At 49.6% G+C, this 24942-nt stretch overlaps 1 protein-coding gene across 2 annotated transcripts in view; it reads right to left on the bottom strand.

The window, feature by feature from the left end:
• Window positions 1-1321: 1321 nt before the first annotated feature.
• Window positions 1322-24942, bottom strand: part of dnmbp (dynamin binding protein) — a 62435-nt gene continuing 38814 nt past the window's right edge. The window contains exons 5-14 of one of the 2 annotated variants that reach the window (XM_078223040.1): window positions 23912-23929; window positions 20454-20653; window positions 18725-18855; window positions 17098-17202; window positions 15920-16048; window positions 13917-14249; window positions 10230-10409; window positions 7418-7616; window positions 6284-6876; window positions 1322-3790 (exon numbers count right to left, since the gene is read on the bottom strand). In XM_078223040.1, the coding sequence (XP_078079166.1) occupies window positions 3605-3790; window positions 6284-6876; window positions 7418-7616; window positions 10230-10409; window positions 13917-14249; window positions 15920-16048; window positions 17098-17202; window positions 18725-18855; window positions 20454-20653; window positions 23912-23929 (2074 nt within the window). In that variant the 3' untranslated portion in view covers window positions 1322-3604. The remainder of the gene's footprint in view (window positions 3791-6283; window positions 6877-7417; window positions 7617-10229; window positions 10410-13916; window positions 14250-15919; window positions 16049-17097; window positions 17203-18724; window positions 18856-20453; window positions 20654-23911; window positions 23930-24942) is intronic. The other variant, XM_078223041.1, reaches the window with a different exon arrangement.

The following is a 24942-nucleotide window of genomic DNA, read 5'->3' as shown; positions in this document are numbered from 1 at the left end:
GTGCTTACCCCAGTCCAACGCCGGCATCTCCACATCTTGGTCACAGAAGACAGAGGGTGGTAGTGGAAGGGTCTTTTTCCGGCTGGATGCCTGTGACTAGTGGTGTTCCGCAGGGCTCTGTATTGGGACCTCTGCTGTTTGTGATTTATATAAACGATCTGGAAGAAGGTGTAACTGGGGTGATCAGTAAGTTTGTGGACGACACGAAAATGGCTGGACTTGCAGATAGTGAGGAACATTGTCAGAGGCTACAGAAGGATATAGATAGGCTGGAAATTTGGGCAAAGAAATGACAGATGGAGTTCAATCCAGATGAATGTGAAGTGATGCATTTTGGTAGAACTAACGTAGGAGGGATCTGTACGATAAATGGCAGAACCATAAAGGGTGTAGATACGCAGAGGGACCTGGGTGTGCAAGTCCACAGATCCTTGAAGGTGACATCACAGGTGGAGAAGGTAGTGAAGAAGGCATATGGCATGCTTGCCTTTATAGGACGGGGCATAGAGTATAAAAGTTGGGGTCTGATGTTGCAGTTGTATAGAACGTTGGTTTAGCTGCATTTGGAATACTGTGCCCAGTTCTGGTTGCCACACTACCAGAAGGACGTGGAGGCATTAGAGAGAGTGCAGAGGTGGTTTTACCAGGATGTTGCCTGGTATGGAAGGGCTTAGTTATGAGGAGAGATTGGGTAAACTGGGGTTGTTCTCACTGGAAAGACGGAGGATGAGGGGTGACCTAATAGAGGTGTATAAAATTATGAAAGGCATAGATAGGGTGAACGGTGGGAAGCTTTTTCCCAGGTCGGTGGTGACGTCCGCGAGGGGTCATAGGTGAGGGCGGGCGGGGGGGGGGGGGGGGGAGGAGGGAGGTTTAACCCGGGCAAGGTGGTGGAGGCGGACACACTGGGAACGTTTAAGACTTATCTAGATAGCCACATGAACGGAGTGGGAATGGAGGGATACAAAAGAATGGTCTAGTTTGGACCAGGGAGCAGCGTGGGCTTGGAGGGCCGAAGGGCCTGTTCCTGTGCTGTATTGTTCTTTGTTCTAACAGGAGTCACTACCTTCTGGACAGAGAAGGGTGAAAATAAGGGGAAACAAGGTAAATAAAGCTTCAACCCACTAAACCCGCCTTTCACAGGAGACACCCAAACACAGGAACACACACACATGCATGCACACGCACTTGCAGGCACATGCACAAACACAGGCATGCACATACATGCATGCACACACGTGCACACACAGGTGCGCACACAAACACAGGCATGCACACACACGGGGTGCACACACGCATGCATGGACATGTAAACAATACTGGACAAATAGAATGCTTTTAATTGAAGAATGGAAGATACCTTTATATATTGAAGCAGTCTGTACAGAGGGATAGACTGCATCCATTGATCGGAAAGGCCTGTTGTCACTGGGAGTGTTAATGTGTAAACTTGCTGCAGGCCGGGAACGCTGCAGCTGTGGCCATCTTCATAATGTCAAAGCAGGTTTGGCCTGGATTCATTCCAGCAATGATTCGGTTTACTCTGTTTCAACCACAAACCCTTCAGGAACATTCTTGAGAAAATAAGACACCCATTCCAGGCGAGAGGGGCATTGCTCTCTCTCACTGCCTCTGGAGCTATGCCAGCACGACCCACTGGATTGGATTCGGCACCCCGCCACACACAGCTTTCCCAGATTGGCAGTACCAGCATGTCCTGGCCCATTATGAAGCCCTGGGGCAGGAGATGACGATGCCCGAGGAACTGGCCAGCTCTGGGGATCTTGCCCACTGCTTGGGTCCAGGAAAAATCAGCTTTAAAACTCCACTGCTGTTGTCCATGTGCAATAGCCCAGGGTGGGAACACTGGGTACAGGAGGCTGGCTCACAGACTGTGGTAAACAGCATGGCTACGATACATTGTCAAAACAATACTGAACTTCCAAACAACCTCCACCTTTAATCATCCAAATTAACCAGCTTTCAGAACCAGCTGGAGGAAAGACTCAGACTGACACACTGACACATAATGGTGTACTTTTTACCCAAATCTCTATCTCCCCTGCCCCATGGGGTGGCATGGTGGCACAGTGGTTAGCATCGCTGCCTCACAGTGCCAGGGACCCGGGTTCCATTCCTGGCTTGGGTCACTGTCTGTGTGGAGTTTGCACGTTCTCCCTGTGTGTGCGTGGGTTTCCTCTGGGTGCTCCGGTTTCCTCCCACACTCCAAAGATGTGCGGGTTAGGTGGGATGGCCGTGCTGAATTGCCGCTTAGTGTCCCAACAAGTCTAGGTTAGATGGACTGGTAAATGTGTGAGGTTACAGGGATAGGGTGGGGAGGGGGCCTGGGTAAGATATTGGGTGGGATTCTACTGCTTCGCTCATCCCGAAACCGTAAAATCCCGCTCGAGGTCAAGGGACCTTTCCCCTGTCCGCCCCGCGCACGCTCCAATTCCCGTGGCAGGCGGGGCAGTAAAATACCAGCCACTCTGTCAGAATTGGTGCAGACTCGATGGGCCGAATGGCCTCTTCTGCACTGTCGGGATTCTATGGTTCTATGTTCCCTCCTTAATATTTTAGACAGGAAGTCTCACCCCGTGGGCCATTGCTGTGAGGAAGAGGAAGGATCCATTTATCCCAGTTGGGCCTGTTCTGCTATTCAACCAGATCCTGGCTGATGATCTCCTCCCTCTCGTTCTCTGATGCTGTTTATCTGTTGCAGCCCAAGATTCAGATATTTGGCTGAGAAACCCTCCCCTCCCCCTGATCCAACACCAATTATTCATTTGGCCTCTTTTAAGGCAACATCATGAAGCCAGGTGTACTGCCCACTGCCCTGGTCAGAATAACAAAGCATGTCCTGAACTATAAAGTTACTCGGCCTCTCACGGCAGTTCCCAACGTAACACTGCAGTTGGTGAAGTTGCAGACTTCTGTTCTTTGTGCGGTGTGAAACAGCGATGTGTCGCCCCGGATACATTCAGCTGGAAGTGCTGCTTTCCACCGAGTAAAGCAGCTGGAGGTATGGCTCGAGTGCGGCCTAGCTCGAGGCCTTTCATTCCAGAAATAAAACACCAGAGGGTAACGTCGGAAACCTCTCTCAGCAACACGACACGGTTTTATAAATTGCACCGTACTCCTGAATGAACCGTAGGTTGTTGCAAAAGTTTATGCAAACACAACTTGGGAAACTCGACTCTTTGAAATCTCCTGATTTCGAACTGGTTACCGTGGAAACATTGTGAGGTGGGGGAGTGAAGAGGGAGAGACCAGATCAGCAAAATACTGTTGCATTCTTAAAGTGAGTGTTCTGAGAATTGTGTTTTTATATAATATTTAGCACTGGTACATTGTCGACTGAGGCCATGTTTGTATAATACCAAAAGGAGCTTCGGCCTGGATTAGTTCCAGCGATGATTCCAGTTGTTGAGAAACATCCTTGGAGAAATAAGACAGCAATTCCAGTCAGAGTCCCTCGGTTCTCTTCCACTGCCTGAGGCTGGAGTGAGGGACAGCTTTGACTCTCGACTCGATTGTCTTTAAACACACGAGGGCGGGCAAAGCTGTTTCATTTCTTTCTCTCCCCTCTCGTCCTCCCCTTCCTTCACGTGTATTCTGTCTTTCTGATGTAAGTGGCAGGGACATATCCCTGCCTGCCGTTAGCCTCTGCCAGCCACCATTCCGGGTTCCCGTTCATGTCTTGGAATCGCAGGATGTGCACGCGCTGGTTGTTGACAATGGAGAGTTCATTCGGACAGCGGGCTTGGAAATCATAGACAGCATAGTAAACCTGGAGAGAGAGGGATAGAGAGAGAGAGAGAGAGGGATAGAGAGAGAGAGGGATAGAGAGAGAGTGAGAGAGGGATAGAGAGAGAGAGGGATAGAGAGAGAGTGAGAGAGGGATAGAGAGAGAGAGAGAGGGATAGAGAGAGCGATAGTGTGATAGAGAGAGAGAGAGATAGAGAGAGAGAGAGAGAGAGAGATAGTGTGATAGAGAGATAGTGTGATGGAGAGAGAGAGATAGTGTGATAGAGCGATAGTGTGATAGAGCGATAGTGTGATAGAGCGATAATGTGATAGAGCGATAATGTGATAGAGCGATAGTGTGATAGAGCGATAGTGTGATAGATAGTGTGATAGAGAGATAGTGTGATAGAGAGATAGACAGAGAGAGAGTTAGTGTGATAGAGCGATAGTGTGATAGAGCGATAGTGTGATAGAGCGATAGTGTGATAGAGCGATAGTGTGATAGAGCGATAGTGTGATAGAGCAATAGTGTGATAGAGCAATAGTGTGATAGAGCAATAGTGTGATAGAGCAATAGAGAGATAGAGCAATAGAGAGATAGTGTGACAGAGAGAGAGAGAGATAGTGTGATAGAGAGATAGACAGAGAGAGATAGTGTGATAGAGCAATAGAGAGATAGTGTGATAGAGCAATAGAGAGATAGTGTGATAGAGCAATAGAGAGATAGTGTGATAGAGCAATAGTGTGATAGAGCGATAGTGTGATAGAGCGATAGTGTGATAGAGCGATAGTGTGATAGAGCGATAGTGTGATAGAGCGATAGTGTGATAGAGCGATAGTGTGATAGAGCGATAGTGTGATAGAGCGATAGTGTGATAGAGCGATAGTGTGATAGAGCAATAGAGAGATAGTGTGACAGAGAGATAGATAGTGTGACAGAGAGATAGTGAGATAGAGCGATAGAGAGAGAGAGAGAGAGATAGTGTGATAGAGTGAAAGACAGAGAGAGAGAAAAAGAGAGAGAGGGATGGAAGAGAAAGAGAGAGCGAGAGGAGGCGGGGAGAGAGAGACAACAAAGAAAAAATAATCATGTCTTTGCCAGATTTCAAGCTGTGCTTTAGCTTCTGATTTCCGATTGAGACACTCACTCCATCCCAGCACGTCAGCCAGGACTGACTTTAAACCAAGGCCCTGAACTCGGCTGTGCTGAGTGTGAACACAGGTGCCTCGAGGATATAATCCATCCTGAAGCTTCAGTGCATTGACCGAGGCAGTGCGGCACTGTTAGAAATGGGCCAGAATCTCTAGTATGTTCCAGGAGCTCAGGATGTGTGAAAGTGCTTTACAGGCACTGGTCACTGCAGCAAATACAGCTTTACAGATAGCAGAGTCCAGCAGACAGCCAGAACAGAACGACAAAGTGACCGGATTTAGACATGGGATTGGTTAGAGCCAGCTGCGAGAGCAGAGGGGAGACATGAAACTGTCCATCCTCTCTGAGGGGAGACACTAAAGATTGTTACTTTGAACAAAAGCAGGGAAGCCCTTCCCAGTTTCCTGGCCAATACTTAACCCTCAATCACTGAAACAGAGCATGTGGTTAGTATTACACTGCTGTGTATGGAATCTTGCTGTGCAACCTTGTGCTGCTGAGTTTCCGACATTATAACAGTGATTACACTTCAACAAGTACGTCACTGGTTGCAAAGCACGTTGGGAATTCCTGGATTTGTGAATGACCAAAGAACAAAGAAAATTACAGCACAGGAACAGGCCCTTTGGCCCTCCAAGCCTGCACCGCCCATGCTGCCCAACTGAACTAAAACCCCCGACCCTTCCGATGACCGTATCCCTCTATTCCCATCCTATTCATGTATTTGTCAAGACGCCCCTTAAAAGTCACTACTGAATGGCGCCTACAGGAATGGGAGTCCTCCTCTCACGTAGGCCTCATCACCCTCTGGATTTCAAACATCTTCCCCTCACCCACTCCACCTCATCACCGCAGAGTTAAAAAGTGGGAAACTTAACCGATTATTTCTCACCCTCACTGGATGAGGATTTTATTTTGTCTTTCAACAGGATGTGGGCGTCGCCGGCTAGATCAACATTTATTGTCCATCCCTTGTTGCCCCTTGAGAAGGTGGTGGTGAGCTGCCTTCTTGAACCTGCGGCAGTCCATGTGGTGTAGGTACACCCACCGTGCCATTAGGGAGGGAGTTCCAGGATTTTGACCCAGCGACAGTGAAGGAACGGCGATATATTTCCAAGTCAGGACGGTGAGTGGCTTGGAGGGGAACTTGCAGGTGGTGGTGTTCCCATGTATCTGTTGCCCTTGTCCTTCTAGATGGCAGTAGTTGTGGGTTTGGATGGTGCCGTCTAAGGATCTTTAGTGAGTTGCTGCAGTGCACCTTGTAGGTAGTACACACTGCTGCTACTGACCGTCGTTGGTAGAGGGAGTGGATCCTGAGGGTGGTGGATGGGGTGAGGTTTAAGGGATTAGTAGGGAGCTCTCTGGGAGCTGTGCTCCTCTTACCTGATGGCCGGGGTCATAGTCATTGCTTTCCAGATACCCCTCTTGCGATGACGCTCTGCGCAGCTCTCGCCTGCATTCCCGGGATTTCCGCGGGAGGGAATATTCCATCTGTTTGGAGCGTTTTGGATGCACGGTTAAGTAGGAATCTTTTATAGGTGAGCGGTGAGATGTGAGTGATTGAGAGCCGGTTGATGGTGCTGGGTCGTAGGTGTTGGCTCGTTGCACCAAAAAGGGCGGGCGCGATGCGGAGTCGTCAACCGGGTTTGGCCGCGGTGGTGACGCAGTGTTCCGCGGTGGTGACGCGGTCTGCCGTGGTGGTGAGGGTTCCGGTGCGTTCCATCGTTGTGGCGCTTTTGGGGGAGGAGCAGCCACCGACTCCGTGGAAACGTGCGCCTGTAGAGAGGCGGAGAATGTTGCCATGCCACTGGAGTGATTGACCGCCACGACCGAGCTGCTATTCTGCCTCGAGATGACCGGGGAGGAACCGCCGTAACCAGATTCATTGGAGGAATGGCTCTCCACCGAGATGTCCGAGTGACTCCGGCGAGGGTTATAGGGCTTCAGGAAGGAACTGTACACAAAACCCTTCATCACTGTTGGAAGACAAGGCAGAGACTGTTAACACTTTGCATCCATCATCCAACAAGACTTTCCCAACTCCACCTCCTCTGCTCCTTCCACCCATCCCTCAGTCTCCCTTTCACCGCTTCCCCGGACTCCCACTCATTCCGGGCGCAAACACCACCTTGAATCAGCCCTGACTCAGTGAGCAGCACTCATATACCCACGAGTCAGAATGTCATGTCCCCAATCCACAACACCTCTGGATTACTAGCCCAGTGACGATACCACCGCGCCATTGCCTCCGCGATAAGACTACATTTCCCACACAAGGTTAGGGAGGTTCAAAAGAAAGGAGAGGGTTAGGGAGGGAATTCCCGAGCTAGGATCTAGCCAGCTGAAAGCACAGCGGCCAATGACGGAGCGAAGGAACTGAGGGATGGACACGAGGCCTGGAGGAGTTTTGTGACGGGTCTGGCTCACTCTTGCATTCTGGACAAGCTGCACACACGTCTCTGCGCCAGGGCGGGTGCTTTATGAGGCAGAGTGTGCCAACGATCGATCTGCTCTTACCCCCGTTGTCCACTAGCCAGCGGTTATGGCTGCCCATGGGATCTTGCTGTTTAATCACTCCGACCAGGTCTCCCTCCAGCAGGGAGACATCCAGCTGTTGGGCAGCGTTGAAGTTGCGATCGGTCTGGAACAGTTTATCCGGCTCGTACTTTGCCAGCAGCGCGGCTCGCTGTTCGTCCGTCTGTAACGCGGCAATTGGCTGTCACCGACAGAGAGACATGGAAGATTAGACCGAGGAACCGGAATGTGCTGAACACGGCATCGCTTAGCAAGCAGGAGCCCGTCTGCCCCGTGGAATCTGTCCCACCACACCATCCAACCTGTATTTTAACTCAATCTACCCCAATTACCCTGTCCCACAACCCCAACCTCTCACAGCTTATTTAGATCCAAGAGTTCCACATTGCTACTCCCCTCTATCAGGAAATGCTTCCTCACATCACCCCGACACACCCTGCTCTCATTTCAAGATTATAACCCCTTAGATTTAGACTCCGCCCCCTCACACCACCCACCAGAAGAAATCAGTTTCTCACTATCGACCCTGGCAAATTCTTCTTTGAAATCATTTTACACTCTCCGATTAGATTTGCATCAATCTTCCATACTCAGGTCAAAACAAGGTCAGTCCATGGAAAAAAATCCCGCGCATCATTCTTGTGAATTTGTGCTCTACCCCCCCCCCCCCCCCATCCCCTGACCTTCCAAGTTCAGTCTGTCCTTCCTGAGGTGCGGTGCCCAGAACTGAACCCAGTTACTGCAGATGGGCCCCGATTAGAGGTCTGTACAACTGGGGCAGAATCATAGAATTCGTACAGTGCAGGAAGAGCACTCCGGCCCATCGCATTTGCATCAACTCTCTGAAAGGGCATCCCACCCAGGCCCTCCCCTCCACCCTTTCCCTGTAACCCCACGTATTTACCATGGTTAATCCACTGCACATCTTTGGACACTAAGGGACAGTTTAGCATGGCCAATCCACCTAACCTGCACATCTTTGGACAATTTTGTGTCCTTCCAGCGCACTTGAGATAATGGCCAACATTCCATTAGACTTTCTAATTTTTTTTTGGATCCACTAGGCTTTAATGATTCCCCTACCTCAATCTCTGACTCTCTCTCTGTGCCGCCACTGTTTCTCGTTTCTTACCCTTTAGATATTTGAGAATAAAACAACTCAATGATAAAACCATTTGCAAACGCCTCCGAATTAATGGAGCTTTATCCAGGTTTCCCGTCACTGGATCTGAGTCAAGTGTTACTGACACAAACGTAAAATGGTGCTAAAATTCATAAACTTTAATTCTGCAAATTCTTCATTTCCATGAGTCCCAAACACTGCCAGTATCTGGGATTGAGCTGGAAACTCACTCAGACCTGGTACAGAGTTCTTGGAAGGGAAAATATCTGCATTTATAGATATTTATACCTGGCGCGGTTCAGGTCAACAATGGAGATTTCTCACACCCACCTGCACTGATGTTACCTGGGGAAATTAATCGGTTGTCTGGTTGGATCAGAGTTGACATCCAGGCCAGTGAATTGAGGCCAGATTATAAAGGTGGCCAATGGTAAAGATTAAATTCACCAAAGATCCTTAAACAGCACCTTCTAAACCCATGACCACTTCCATCTAGAAGGACAAGGGCAGCAGATAAATGGGAACACCACCACCTGCAAGTTCCCCTCCAAGCCACTCACCGTCCTGACTTGGAAATATATCACCGTTCCTTCCCTGTTGCTGGGTCAAAATCCTGGAATTCCCTCCCTAACGGCATTGTGGGTCAACCCACAACACATGGACTGCAGCGATTCAAGAAGGCAGCTCACCACCACCTTCTCACGGACAACTAGGGTTGGGCAATAAATACTGGCCAGCCAGCGATGCCCATGTCCCACGAATGAATGAGAGAAGAAGGAGGCTTAGAGTTTGAAGAATGAAATATATAAAATTCATTTGGAGGGCTTGACAGGTTAGATATTGGGAACTTGGTTCCCCTGGTTGGAGGGTGCAGAGGTACTTACAGGGCCTAGTCTGAGGATATGGGGTATGGCCACTAGAATTGAGGAGAAACTTTTAGCTTGGAGGGCTGTGAATCTTTGGAATTTGGGCAGTAGCCATGGCTCAGTGGGCAGAACCCTTGCCTCTGAGTCACAAGGTTCAGAGTTCAATTTCCACTACAGGGCTTGAGCACAGAAATCAAGGCCCACACTTTCAGTGCTGTACCGAGAGAGTGCAGCACTGTCAGCTGTGCTGTCTTCTGGATGAGATGTTAAACTGAGGCCCCGGCTGCCCGCTTGGGCAGGTATAAAAGATCCTATGGCACTATTTTGAAGAATAACAGGGGAGGCATCCGGGCCAATATTTATCCCTCAACATTATAGAAACTTCACAGCTCTGTGGGATCTTGCTGTGCGCACATTGGCTGCCATGTTACCCACAAGGTTTTAAAAGTATTTTATTGGTTGTAAAGCACTTTGACGTGTCCGATTGTTGTGAAAAGCTCAAGATAAACACCAGTCTTTTTTTCATTTTCTTTACCCCAGGGACTGTGAAGGTTCCAACACTGAGTTCACTCAAGGCTCAGACTGATAGATTTTCCCGGAACTAAGAGAATGAAGGGATTTGGGACTGAGGTACAGCTAAGGTCGGTGGTCAACCATCACCTTACTGCATGATAGAACAAGCTCGATGGGCTGAATGGTCTACTCCTGCTCCTGTTTCTTATGCAGACTACTGCAGAGCTATCTGGAACAAACTGAGAGGATGTTTAAAATACGTAACAGTGTAAAATAAAAACATCAAACTCACCATTGACGACATGTGAAAGCATGAGGACTGTCGTTCCGTGGTCTTGCGATCAAATGGTTTTCTGGAGGAAGGGAGTGTGTCTGGGCAGAAGCTGAAGACTTGGAGTAACTGCAGAGCTTTGAGATGTTGCTCCTGGAATGAGGCCACAATACTGGTGTCCTTATTCACCACGGCAATCAACTGTGGCAGAGAAAGCTCCCATCGGTCAGTGTACAACAGACTCAAACAGTAACAGACACTGCACGCATTCCAAGCTGACACAACACAGCCACATCAGTATCAACCACTCAAAGCACAGAACAGAGTAACCTTCCCTCGACACGGTGGCACAGTGGGTTAGCACTGCTGCCTCACAACGCCAGGGATCTGGGTTCAATTCTGGCCTCGGGTCACTGTCTGTGCGGAGTCTGCACGTTCTCCCCGTGTTTGCGCGGGTTTCCTCCGGATGCTCCAGTTTCCTCCCACTCTCCAAATGTGTGTAGGTTAGCTGGATTCGCCATGGTAAATGTACAGGGTTACAGGGATAGGGCGGGGAAGGGGGTGGGCCTGGGTAAGATGCTCTTTTGGAGAGTCTCTGCAGACTTGACGGGCCAAATGGTCTCCTTTTGCACTGTAGGGATTCTATGATTCTACCCTATCCCCATCAAACACTCCCAGGACAGGTACAGCACGGGGTTAGATACAGAGTAAAGCTCCCTCTACACTGCCCCCATCAAACACTCCCAGGACAGGTACAGCACGGGGTTAGATACAGAGTAAAGCTCCCTCTACACTGTCCCTATCAAACACTCCCAGGACAGGGACAGCACGGGGTTAGATACAGAGTAAAGCTCCCTCTACACTGTCCCTATCAAACACTCCCAGGACAGGTACAGCACGGGGTTAGATACAGAGTAACGCTCCCTCCACACTGTCCCCATCAAACACTCCCAGGACAGGTACAACACGGTGTTAGGTACACAGCAAAATAAAACTTGCAGAGGGTGTGGAGAGACTGATCCAGGGATGCGGGACAATTGTGTCGGGAGACTGGAGAAGTTGCCTTGTTCTCCATAGGGCAAAGGTTAAAGGTCGATTTGATTGCGCTGTTTTCAAATCCATTTCTAAGCAGATACAGAACAGAAACAAAGGCTCAATCTATCAACATCTCTGTTACACTTCCATCTACAGGTATCAGTGAACATATCTCAGTTGTGAGTGGAGATGGTGAACAGTTGAGGGCTCTACACGGATCACTGAGGGACATGTCCTGTCAATTTGATTTCCTGCCCACTATCCCCAATCCGTTTCCTGCCACTCCATCGATTCCTCAGCCATGTCTATAATCCACCTTCAATCCCACTGGCTTCACCCTTCGCCAGCAGTTCTGGTGTTGGTTCACAGGATCAGATCACTCACTCTGTTCCTCTCTGCACACAGACTCGCTGAGTATTTCTCCACTTTCTGTCTCCATTTCCGATTGCCAGCATCTGTGGGATTTTGCTCGTGTGTTTGGTTTTATAATTTCAGGGTTTTCCTCTCCCAAAATCACCAAACATTTTTCCAATCGGAAGGAATGGTTCTGGAATCGAGAGAGCTTTGGGAGTTTATAATTGGGGGATCTGCAATATTCTCAGCCACTTCCTTTAAAACCCTGGATTGGAGGTTATCTGCTCCTGGGATTTTGTCACTGTGTAACGTCATTATTTTCCACATTACTGTTACTTTGCTAACATTAACTTTGGGGAGACCCTCTCCCCAATTCAGTGCTCCCTTCCGTGGGGCATGATCTCTTCCTCTACTGTAAGGCATTATTCTGGTATTTCCTTATTTTTATTGTTACTATTAACAGTTTCAAAGGACCCACATTAAGAACATAAGAACATAAGAAATAGGAGCAGGAGTAGGCCATCTAGCCCCTCGAGCCTGCCCCGCCATTCAATAAGATCATGGCTGATCTGACGTGGATCAGTACCACTTACCCGCCTGATCCCCATAACCCTTAATTCCCTTACCGATCAGGAATCCATCCATCCGCGCTTTAAACATATTCAGCGAGGTAGCCTCCACCACCTCAGTGGGCAGAGAATTCCAGAGATTCACCACCCTCTGGGAGAAGAAGTTCCTCCTCAACTCTGTCTTAAACCGACCCCCCTTTATTTTGAGGCTGTGTCCTCTAGTTTTAACTTCCTTACTAAGTGGAAAGAATCTCTCCGCCTCCACCCTATCCAGCCCCCGCATTATCTTATAAGTCTCCATAAGATCCCCCCTCATCCTTCTAAACTCCAACGAGTACAAACCCAATCCCCTCAGCCTCTCCTCATAATCCAAACCCCTCATCTCCGGTATCAACCTGGTGAACCTTCTCTGCACTCCCTCCAATGCCAATACATCCTTCCTCATATAAGGGGACCAATACTGCACACAGTATTCCAGCTGCGGCCTCACCAATGCCCTGTACAGGTGCATCAAGACATCCCTGCTTTTATATTCCATCCCCCTCGCAATATAGGCCAACATCCCATTTGCCTTCTTGATCACCTGTTGTACCTGCAGACTGGGCTTTTGCGTCTCATGCACAAGGACCCCCAGGTCCCTTTGCACGGTAGCATGTTTTAATTTGTTTCCATTGAGATAGTAATCCCATTTGTTATTATTTCCTCCAAAGTGTATAACCTCGCACTTCTCAACGTTATACTCCATTTGCCATATCCTCGCCCACTCACTCAGCCTGTCCAAATCTCTCTGCAGATCTTCTCCGTCCTCCACACGATTCACTTTTCCACATTCATAGATCATAGAATCCCTACAGTGCAGAAGGAGGCCATTCGACTCATTGAGTCTGCACCGACCACAATCCCACCCAGGCCCTATCCTTGCTACCCAAATATTTACCCCGCTAATCCCCTAACCGACAGATCTTGAAACACTAAGGGGCAATTTAGCATGGCAAATCCATCTAACCTGCATATCTTTGGACTGTGGGAGGAAATCGGAGCACTTGGAGGAAACCCACTCAGACACGGGGAGAACGTGTAGACTCCGCAATGTGACCCGAGGCCGGAATCGAACCCGGGTTCCTGGCGCTGTGAGGCAGCAGTGCTCACCACTGTGCCACCATGCTCCTGACCACTGTTTCTCGTAACATACAATGATCTTAGGGACATTATCGAGCTGAAATATTTCTCTCTCCACAGATGCTGCCAGACCTGCTGAGTTTATCCAGCATTTTCTATTTTTATTTCTAATCAGACGTACCACTTGTTGGTTCTGGGACATATTGTTGCAGAAAACTAGCCTGGACATGGCTCAAGGAACTCACTGGGCGGGGTTTCCACCCTCGCCTGCCCCAAAATCGTAAAACCCAACTGAGGCCAACAGACCTTCCCATGGTCCGCCCCTCACCCGCTCCGATTCCCGTGGCGGGCGGGATGGTAAAATTCACCCCACTGCCTTTCGAAGAAATAGTCTAACTGCTTATTCCGATTGATGTGAAGGTTCAAATTCCCCATCAATGACTCTGCCCTTGCTGTGTGTTTGTCTAATCTCTGCATTTATACAATCTACCACCGCCCGCCTTTTGTCACAATGGTATCCACAGAGGGTGTTCTGCAACACTACCGTTCAATGACTAGCATTGGCTGTATTACCAGCGGCTGGTAGACCTGGGTGGGTGCCAAGGTCCCAGGCCTCCCCCCCTCCGTTTACCTGTGTCAGTGGTTGAAGCTCCTCCAGCGTCAGCCCCACAAACTCCTGGTGGGCCTCGGCAAAGCCCCGCATACAGTTGATGAAGAGTTCCTCGGCGCTCTTGTGAAACTTTGGCAGTTCATCGAGGAGTTGGGCGTTGAGAGCCTCGTAGTTGTTCTTGGCTGCCTGCAGTTCATCCAGGGTCCTCTTATCCTTCAGTTTCTCAGCCCTCTCCTTGCAGTTGTGGTAATCCAGCAGCTTGTCGAAGCGTTTGATGATCAGTTTGTGGGGCCCGGGGCACATCCCCAGCAGCTGGTTCAGGGGAGCGATAACCAGCGTCTCCGTCCGCTCTTTCTGTGGGGAAAACAATGAGGGGAAAAAGTTCTCAATCTTCTCAAATCACTCCAGGGCCTCAACCCCTCCGTGTCTCCAGCCCTGCAACCCTCTGAGATCTCCAAGCTGCTCCGATCCTTTCTTCAGCTGAAATCGCTCCAATACTGGTGGCCGTGCCCTCAGCTGCCAGGGCCCCAAGCTCTGGAATTCCCTGCCTAAACCTCTCTACCACTCTCTCTCCTCCTTTAGTTTGTTAAAAGTTTATTTCTTAGTGTCACAAGCAGGCTTACATTAACACTGCAATGAAGTTACTGTGAAAATCCCCTAGTCGCCACACTCTAGCGCCTGTTCGGGTACACCGAGGGAGGATTTAGCATGGCCAATGCACCCTAACCAGCACGTCTTTCAGACTGTAGGAGCCATAAGATGGAGATGCCAGCGTTGGACTGGGGTGGGCACAGTAATAAGTCTCACAGTCACGAGCTTTCGGAGCGCGGCATCACTTACCTGATGAAGGAGCAGCGCTCCGAAAGCTCGTGATTCCAAATAAACCTGTTGGACTTTAACCTGGTATTGCGAGACTTTGGACTGTGGGAGGAAACCGGAGCACCCGGAGGAAACCCACGCAGACACGGGGAGAATGTGCAAACTCCACACAGTGACCCGAGGCCGGAATCGAACCCGGGTCCCTGACGCTGTGAGACCATAAGACATAGGAGCAGAACTAGGCCACTCGGCCCATCGAGTCTGCTCCGCCATTCAACCATGGCTGATAACCACTGTGCTGCCAGGGTGATGCTGCTTCTAACCTGTCTCTTTGCCAAGCTTTTGATCAGCTGTCCTAATATCTCCTTGCGTGTCTGATAACCCTTCTTGGAATGTTTCCTGGTGGTAAATGCGCTCTGTAAGTGTCACTGGCTGGAATGGCAGTGTGAATGCTGTGTTGGTTTGCAGCTTATCTGATGTGTGAAGTGAGTCGTACAGATGGGGGAGGTCTCAGGGCAGGTCCTCAGTCTGTACTGACCTCGAGAGGACCAGGACAGGAATTGATGTCCGGGGTCAGGGAGAGGAATGTTTATCAATACCTTCACCCAGCGACACAGTGTCCCTCAGGCTGGAACTGAATGTTTAGCTGGGACACTCACGGTCCAGTGCGAGGAAGAATGGGCTGAATGGCTCGAGTCCAGCATCTTAAGATAATCGATAATGAGGGGAGAGTGAACATAGCAAACAGCTGCAAGGAACATCTGGCCACTCACACCTGAAGCACAGAGGCCCCCCCCCCCCCATGAGGGAAATCACCAGGGGGGAAAAAAATTTACAAAATTCCATTCGCACTCTAAGCGACTGAGACTCAGAATTGTCCAGCAGAAAGAGGAGGCCATTCAGCCCATCCTGTCTGTGCTAGCTCATTGAAACAGCAATCCAATCGGCACCGTTCTCCCTGCCCTTTCCCCAGACTCCTGCAGCTTTCTCCTTTACAAATGTCTCTCCAATTCACTCTCTGGAAAGTTATTGAATCTGCTTCCACCGCCCTTTCAGACAGCGCCTTCCAGATCACAACAACTCGCTGCGTTAAATAAAATAAATGTCCATCTCCCTCTCCTGCCAATGTTGTGAAACCTGTGACTCTCGTTATTTACACATTAAAGGTTGACTGACTGTTACTGAACACTTTGGAAATCACTCACAAAGTTGGTGAAGAGGTGGTCACTGATTAGTCGATGCGCTCGTTGGAAACTCTCCAGATCAGGATGATTCTTTTCTCCGTACATGTCCAGGATACTCATCGCCACCAGCACCTTCACTGACACCGATTCCTACCACAGGAAACAAGTACTCAGTTCCCGGTCCCAGCCGGCTTCACGGATCTCAAACCTGCAGCCACACAGCACGCTGCTGTCTGGCCGGGGGACAGGGATTCCAGTCTGGGTGCGTCTACCCCACTCTCCATCCCTACCACAGCTCCCCGAGCTCCGAGCTCTCACTGGATTATAACCCCAGGCTCCATCTGCCCCCAGCGGGACGTTCCCCATCCGGTAGTGTCCGGCGCTGAGTGTCGGCCTCAGGCTGTTCGACTGTGGAGGGGCAGAATGCATCCACAGCCAAACTCATCCCAGTCCGTCCCCTAAACTCCTTCCCATTTATCCCTGTCCATTCCTAAACTCCTCCCCTATAATCCCCGTCTGTACCCTAAATCCCTCCCCTATAATCCCCGTCTGTACCCTAAATCCCTCCCCTATAATCCCCGTCCGCCCCCAAACCCCTCCCCTATAATCCCCATCCATCCCCTAAACACCTCCCCTATAATCCTGTCCGTCACCTAAACCCTCCCCTATAATCCCCGTCCATCACCTAAACCCTCCCCTATAATCCCCCTCCATTCCCTAAACCCCTCCCCTATAATCCCCCTCCATTCCCTAAACCCCTCCCCTATAATCCCCCTCCATTCCCTAAACCCCTCCCCTATAATCCCCCTCCATTCCCTAAACCCCTCCCCTATAATCCCCGTCCATCCCCTAAACCCCTCCCCTATAATTCCCGTCCGTCACCTAAACCCTCCCCTATAATTCCCGTCCGTCACCTAAACCCTCCCCTATAATCCCCGTCCATTCCCTAAACCCCTCCCCTATAATTCCCGTCCATTCCCTAAACCCCTCCCCTATAATCCCCGTCCGTCACCTAAACGCCTCCCCAACATTTCCTGTCCGTCTCGCAACATCCTCCCCAGTCAGTTACCATCCATCCAACCACAGGTACTTGCCAGGAGAGTGTCCCCTCCCCCCAGGGCACTGAGGCTAATGGTACCCGAGCCACTGAACGACTGGCTCCAGCCCTGTGCCAGTGAGAAAATGTGACATTGACTCACCCGTACGTGCTGCAAATACAGAGACAGATCTCGGATGAAGGATTTAATCAGCCGCTCCTGTACTCGAAACCTCCTCTCTGCCTCCTCAAAAGCCTCATCCTTGATCTAAAAGAGAGGAGAATCTTCAATCCTGAATCCAGGGAGAGTATTTTCTAAACGGTGAGAAACGGGAAGCTGACAAGAAGCCAGAGCTTTCTGTATCTGAGCACACAGCTCATTGCTAATACAGAAACCATGTCTCTTCTAAACTCCCTTTGAAATTTAACAGCTTAAATGACAAGTCGCTACCTATCTCCTAATGCAAATTTTAAAGCCAGTCTATTAACTTGTAAACCCAACCTCACTATAGCCTCTCATTATCAATGCATGTGCCTAGCACCTTACCCTTTCATCTCCCAGACAAGCCGTCTCTATTAACCTTCCCCCAGTTCAATTAGTCTTGGACACAAGATTTACAGAATACACGACCCCACAATATTCCCAAAAATATATTTTAAAACAATCCACCGCCACATCTGGGCCTTGTGCCTGAGGATTATCCTTCAAGCAGGAGCAGCGTAGATTGACCAGAATGAGCTGCTGACTGGCGCAACACACGCACACACATACATACACGCACACGTAGACACGCACACGTAGACACGCACACGTAGACACGCACACGTAGACACGCACACGTAGACACGCACACGTAGACACGCACACATAGACACGCACACATAGACACGCACACATAGACACGCACACATAGACACGCACACATAGACACGCACACATAGACACGCACACATAGACACGCACACATAGACACGCACACATAGACACGCACACATAGACACGCACACATAGACACGCACACATAGACACGCACACATAGACACGCACACATAGACACGCACACATAGACACGCACACATAGACACGCACACATAGACACGCACACATAGACACGCACACATAGACACGCACACATAGACACGCACACATAGACACGCACACATAGACACGCACACATAGACACGCACACATAGACACGCACACATAGACACGCACACATAGACACGCACACATAGACACGCACACATAGACACGCACACATAGACACGCACACATAGACACGCACACATAGACACGCACACATAGACACGCACACATAGACACGCACACATAGACACGCACACATAGACACGCACACATAGACACGCACACATAGACACGCACACATAGACACGCACACATAGACACGCACACACATACATATACACGCACTCTAGCAGGCTGACACTTCCTGCAGGACTATCTTCCAAACACCAGCTACAGGTCTGTTTAACACAAATGTGCAGTGCTCAGTCACAATGGAGGAGGAGACAAGAGAGAGTCGGGCTCTCAGACAGGGATTTCAGAGCAAGAATTTCAACACTGGCTGTGAGTTTTCCGAGTTAGATCCAGTAGAACTTGGCAATAACAATTCTTCCTCCCCTCCCTCCATCTAGCCCCTCCCCATTCCCTCCATCCCCCAACCTCTATCTAACCTCCCCCCCTCCCCCTCTCTACCACCCCAATCCCTCAATTCCCCCCATCTCCGCCTATCCCCACTCCCTCCAACCCCCTGCCCACAACCTCTTACCTGGGGAGCGAAACCTGTTAGGTGCTTGAGGTGGCTGCTAACCCTGTTGGATTTCTTGATGATGGAGTGCATGCTGAGTTTGGAAATCTTGTCCATCAGCGAGTCCTCATCTCCTTTGCGATACTTCAGAACTGCACAAAGACACAGAAAATCAAATCAAAAGCAACAACCTGCCTTGAGAGCGATCCGAGGAGATCCCAGAGACTATTGGAAAGGGAGCGGGAGAGCTCACCCCCACACAATGCTTAGTTCTCAGTGACCATCTCTGAAAACAATAAGGGGTGATCTGGTCATGATCACATTGTGGGATCTTGCTGTGTAAAAATTGGCTGTTGCATTCCCTACAGTGACTACACGTTGATAACACCTCATTGGCACTTTGGGGTGTCCTAAACTCTTAAAGATGTCATAGAAATTGTGGCCCCTTTACAAAGCATGCTGGGACAACTGGCCAAGTACAGAAACAGACAGGCTGTAGCTCAGACGACCGAATATAAGGGAAGGTGATGGCCTAGTGGTACTATCGCTAGACTATTAATCCAGAAACTCAGCTAATGTTCTGGGGACCCGGGTTCAAATCCCGCCATGACTATTGGTGGAATTTAAATTCAATTTTTAAAAAAATCTGGAATTAAGAATCTACTTGATGACCATGAAACCATTGTTGATTGTCAGAAAAACCCATCTGGTTCACTAATGTCCTTTAGGGAAGGAAATCTGCCGTTCTTACCTGGTTTGGCCTACATGTGACTCCAGAGCCACAGCAACGTGGCTAACTCTCAACTGCCCTCCACGGGCAACTAAGGATGGGCAATAAATGCTGACCCAGCCAGCGACGCCCACGTTCCACGGATTAATAAAAAAAATACACAGGACATAGGCCATCCCAAAGACAATGGACACTTTCTGGTCAAACAGAGTTGTTTACCAGACACAGGGGCACCTTAACCCTTATTTGGGAGGGAGGTATGTGACCTACGTGCCCCCAGCACCTACAGGCTTGGCCGTTGGGTACACACCCAGAGATCGGTGTGGCAGCACCTGATTGGACTCTATCAATCAACGTGATCAAGTCCTGATTGATTGGCAATGGCCAAAAAGGGCGTGAAACCAATGAGGGATAAAAGGTGCTGCACCACGGCAAGATCTCTCTCTCTCTCACGAACAACAACAACAGTGACCACCACCAGCAACCACCAGCATGAGGAGAGCCACCACACCAACGACGGGAGGAAGACCAGAGCCAGGGCATCAGACCAGACCAAAGGACCAGACTACACGGAGGACTACAGAGACCAACACGCAGATAAAGGCCAATATCTGCCTGGGAACTTGCCAGTCATGCAAAAGGTAAGTCAAGGTCCGGTATTGAACCTGAACTTCAGGATTCTGTTAAATAACTTAGTATTGATGGTGTGGGTGATTAATAATTGTGTTTGTGAATAAGTATTACTGCACTAACAAGAAGTCGACTCACAATCCTTTGTCCACCGTATAAGGGTTAAAAACAGATTGTGCGGCAGGCACAACACAATGCAAGCTATTTCAAGTATTTATTTTTACCAAATCATCCCAAGATCCTTCCTGGGAGTGTTTATCAGACAAAACGTGCCCCCGAGCGACATCAGGAGATATTCGGGCAGGTGACCAACAGCCCCTTAGGACTGATACAGAGAGAAAGAGAGAGTGGGAGGCAGAGAAACAAGTAGGAAGAAACGCCAAGTCTCACCCAGGTCCTTCCGCCGCTTGTACTCATTGATGTTAACGTTGAGATCCTTCACCGCGAGAACCGCCTCACCCAATGGCTTCTTGTCACGGTGTGATTCTGGCGTTGTGTTCAGCAGCTCCATAAGCAACAGCGGGTACCTCATAACCCGCTGCACCGGCTTAATGAGGAATGAGCCCAGGTTAATGTAATTCGTTTTGCCCCTGGTTCACAAGAGAGAAGTATTAGAAATTATTATTAAAACAAAGTTGGTTTACGGCTGGAAGATGGTTTTCAATTCTGGGCACGGCACTTTCGGAAGGATGTGAAGGCTTTGGAGAGAGTGCGGAGGAGACTTATGAGAATGGTTCCATGGATGAGGGACTAGGAGAGACTGGAGAAGTTGGGAATGTTCACCTTAGAGCGGAGAAGGTCAAGGTGAGATTTAAGCCCGTGTTGAACATTGGAAAGTTGCTTTGATAGATATCCAAGGAGGAAGTGTTTCCAGAGGCAGGAGGGACACAGATTGAGGAGAATCGATAAAAGAACCACAGGGGGAGGTGAGGCGAATAAGTCTTTTGACAACGTGAGTTGTTGTGATCGGGAAGGCGCTGTCTGAAAGGGCTGAGGGAGCAGATTCAATCGGAACTTTCAAAAGGGGAATTGGAAAAGTTTGAAAAGAAACCACTGGCCGGGCGAATGGGCAGGGGAGGTGGGATTAATAGGACACAACGGGCCAAATGGCCACCATCCGGGTTATGAGATTCCCTCAATCAGAGATCTTGTATAACCTTCCACAAGATTTCCCCTTTACACTGCCACAACTCTGTCACATTAATGTGCTCACATCAGCATGAATATAAACACTACCCAGTCTCAGAGACAGTCACGTAAGAGTTGCAATAACTCCCCGAGGCCTGTGTCTCTTCACCAGGTTCCCTTTATTTATAAACTCTATTTCACTTCTAAGAGTGTTTCAGGTACAGAGTCAGAATCCAGAGTGCCAGTAGCCCTGACACTCCTCAATATCGATATATACAGCTGAGACACTCTGATTGGGCAGGCAATCATTGCCTCAATCAGGGAGCCCATATTCAGAGGCCACCTGATGAGCTTCTTTGAGGGCATTACAAGAGTGTACGTCACACAAAACAAGTGGAGATAGAATGGGCTGTGGGAGCAGGAAGGGATGAGGTCACTGCAGACCATGAGTAGGTTATTCCCAGCTCCCTATGTTTGGAATCACTTCCGGGAAATGGGATACCTGGAATCATCCCAGCCGAACAATGACAGTATAGTACAGGCAGCTTTACTCTGTATCTAACCCCGTGCTGTACCTGTCCTGGGAGTGTTTGATGGGGACAGTGTAGAGGGAGCTTTACTCTGTATCTAACCCCGTGCTGTCCCTGTCCTGGGAGTGTGTGATGGGGACAGTGTAGAGGGAGCTTTACTCTGTATCTAACCCCGTGCTGTACCTGTCCTGGGAGTGTTTGATGGGGACAGTGTAGAGGGAGCTTTACTCTGCATCTAACTCCGTGCTGTACCTGTCCTGGGAGTGTTTGATGGGGACAGTATAGAGGGAGCTTTACTCTGTATCTAACCCCGTGCTGTACCTGTCCTGGGAGTGTTTGATGGGGACAATGTAGAAGGAGCTTTACTCTGTATCTCACCCCGTGCTGTACCTGTCCTGGGAGTGTTTGATGGGGACAGTGTAGAGGGAGCTTTACTCTGTATCTAACCCCGTGCTGTACCTGTCCTGGGAGTGTTTGATGGGGACAGTGTAGAGGGAGCATTACTCTGTATCTAACCCCGTGCTGTACCTGTCCCGGGAGTGTTTGATGGGGACAGTGTAGAGGGAGCTTTACTCTGTATCTAACCCCGTGCTGTACCTGTCCTGGGAGTGTTTGATGGGGACAGTATAGAGGGAGCTTTACTCTGTATCTAACCCCGTGCTGTACCTGTCCTGGGAGTGTTTGATGGGGACAGTGTAGAGGGAGTTTTCCTCTGATGTAACTCTTTGCTGTACCTGTCCTGAGAGTGTTTGATGGGGGACAGTGTAGAGGGAGCTTTACTCTGTATCTAACCCCGTGCTGTACCTGTCCTGGGAGTGTTTGATGGGGACAGTGTAGAGGGAGCTTTACTCTGTATCTAACCCTGTGCTGTACCTGTCCTGGGAGTGTTTGATGGGGACAGTGTAGAGGGAGCTTTACTCTGTATCGAACCCCGTGCTGTACCTGTCCTGGGAGTGTTTGCTGGGGACAGTGTAGAGGGAGCTTTACTCTGTATCTAACCCCGTGCTGTACCTGTCCTGGGAGTGTTTGATGGGGACAGTGTAGAGGGAGCTTTACTCTGTATCTAACCCCGTGTTGTACCTGTCCTGGGAGTGTTTGATGGGGGACAGTGTAGAGGGAGCTTTACTCTTCTATTTAACCCTTTCCTGACCTTGCTCCTTTCCTCAGGATGAACCTCCTTCCATTTCAATGAAAAATGTAGAAATGTCAGAGACACGGGTGGAATGAACCAGACAATCTATTACTTACCTGTAACAAGGTGTGATGCTGATTAACACGAGTACAATGAGTTAGCAATGTTAGACCACACGAAAAACACACTCAGGATGGAGATAGCAGTGGGTTAGTGAGTTTAATATGATTTGTGTTTCACAGGGGAACATTGCGAGGTGATGAGGGAGAGGGAGCAGCCTGAGATACATCGGATACACAGACAGGAGGTGCTGCACACACGGAGGATCTCAAGGGGATCCAAAGGGAAGGTCATAGATAACGTTTAGTGACGATTCAGCTGGGATCATGCCATGCCAGCCATAGCTTGTTAGAGCAAGAAAGCAGAACAGAGACGCCGCCTCTCTCAACCAACTCTCTCCGACATACTCTGCACCAGTTCCCAGTCCAGTCACACCTTTCCCCTACACTCCCCCCACCCTACCAGATGTGGCCAACATTCCCAGCGATATTATTCCTTGCAGTTTTTCTCGCTTCTCGTGCTGAAGGAGTGATCCCCCCCTCCCTCCTCGCCCCACCCCCGTCCCTCCTTTGGGGCCCCTTTCATCAGAATAAACAGGTCTGGCTTTTGAACTGTGGGGGCATCACTGCTGAGTTGAGGTCCTGTCCTTGGCTGATGTTTCCACCCACGCCCTCCTCCGTACACCCCCCCCCACTTCCACTCCCCACCCCCCAAACCCCTCCCCTCCTGCCCAACTTGGCAAGCCCCCTAAATCATCCGCCATATTGTCCCCTCCCCCGCCCCCAACAGATGTTCCCTCCCTCCACACCCTCTCCACTGCAAGCATGACACTGAGCACCTTACCTCCCCTCCACCCATCCTGTGGCCCTCTGCCTGCACCCACCCCCGCCCCCTCACACATATCCACTTGGTTGAAAGCAGGCGTCACAGCAATGCAGGTGATCTCTGTAAGCAGGGGCAAGTAATGCGAAGGAGAAAGGTTGTCGGGTCAGACTCACCACTGACGATATATTGCTCTGGAGGAGGAGCAGTTGGTGAAGAGGGAAAAAGGAGAGTTATTGGAGAAAACATCAGTAAATTCCACAGAGCAATTCCCACGCAGACAGAGAACCGAACACTGAGCCCCCGTTGGCCAGAGAGTCTTGGCAAACCCTATCACCTAGAAAGACCAAGGCAGCAGGTATCCCGGAACGCCTGGGAATAGCTGGAAGCTCCCATCTAAACCACTCACCACGCTGACTTGGAAATCCCTCCTGGCTGGATTTAAAGATCCCAGGGCAATATTATGAAAAAGAGCAAGCGTGTTCTTCCCGGGACCAACATTTTAAAACAACCTGCTCATTATCATATTTCAGAATGACTTGATTTATTATTGTCACATGTATTATCATGCAGTGAAAATATCGCTTCTTGCGCACTATACAGACAAAGCATACCGTTCATAGAGAAGGAAAGGAGAGAGTGCAGAATGTAGTGTTACAGTCAGGTGTAGAGAAAGATCAACTTAATGCAAGGTAAGTCCATTCAAAAGTCTGACAGCAGCAGGGAAGAAGCTGTTCTTGAGTCAGTTGGCACGTGACCTCAAGACTTTTGTATCTTTTTCCCGACGGAAGAAGGGGGAAGAGAGAATGTTCGGGGCGTGTGGGGTCCTTAATTATGCTGGCTGCTTTGCCAAGGCAGCGGGAAGTGTAGACGGAGTCAATGGATGGGAGGCTGGTTTGCGTGATGGATTGGGCTACATTCACGACCTTTTGTAGTTCCTTGCGGTCTTGGGCAGAGCAGGAGCCCCATACCAAGCTGTGATACAACCAGAAAGAATGCTTTCTATGGAGCATCTGTAAAAGTTGGTGAGAGTCGTAGCTGACATGCCAAATTTCCTTAGTCTTCTGAGAAAGTCGAGACGTTGGTGGGCTTTCTTAACGATAGTGTCGGCATGGGGGTTATTTGGGTTTGTGGGAGCTTACTGTGCATAAATTGACTGCTGCGTTTCCTACAACATTCAGGCCATTGGCTGTAAAGTGCTTTGGAA

The sequence above is a fragment of the Mustelus asterias genome, chromosome 11, assembly GCF_964213995.1.
Source record: "Mustelus asterias chromosome 11, sMusAst1.hap1.1, whole genome shotgun sequence".
In the NCBI taxonomy this organism is placed as follows: Eukaryota; Metazoa; Chordata; class Chondrichthyes; order Carcharhiniformes; family Triakidae; genus Mustelus; species Mustelus asterias.
This window is presented reverse-complemented; position numbering and strand designations above follow the sequence as displayed.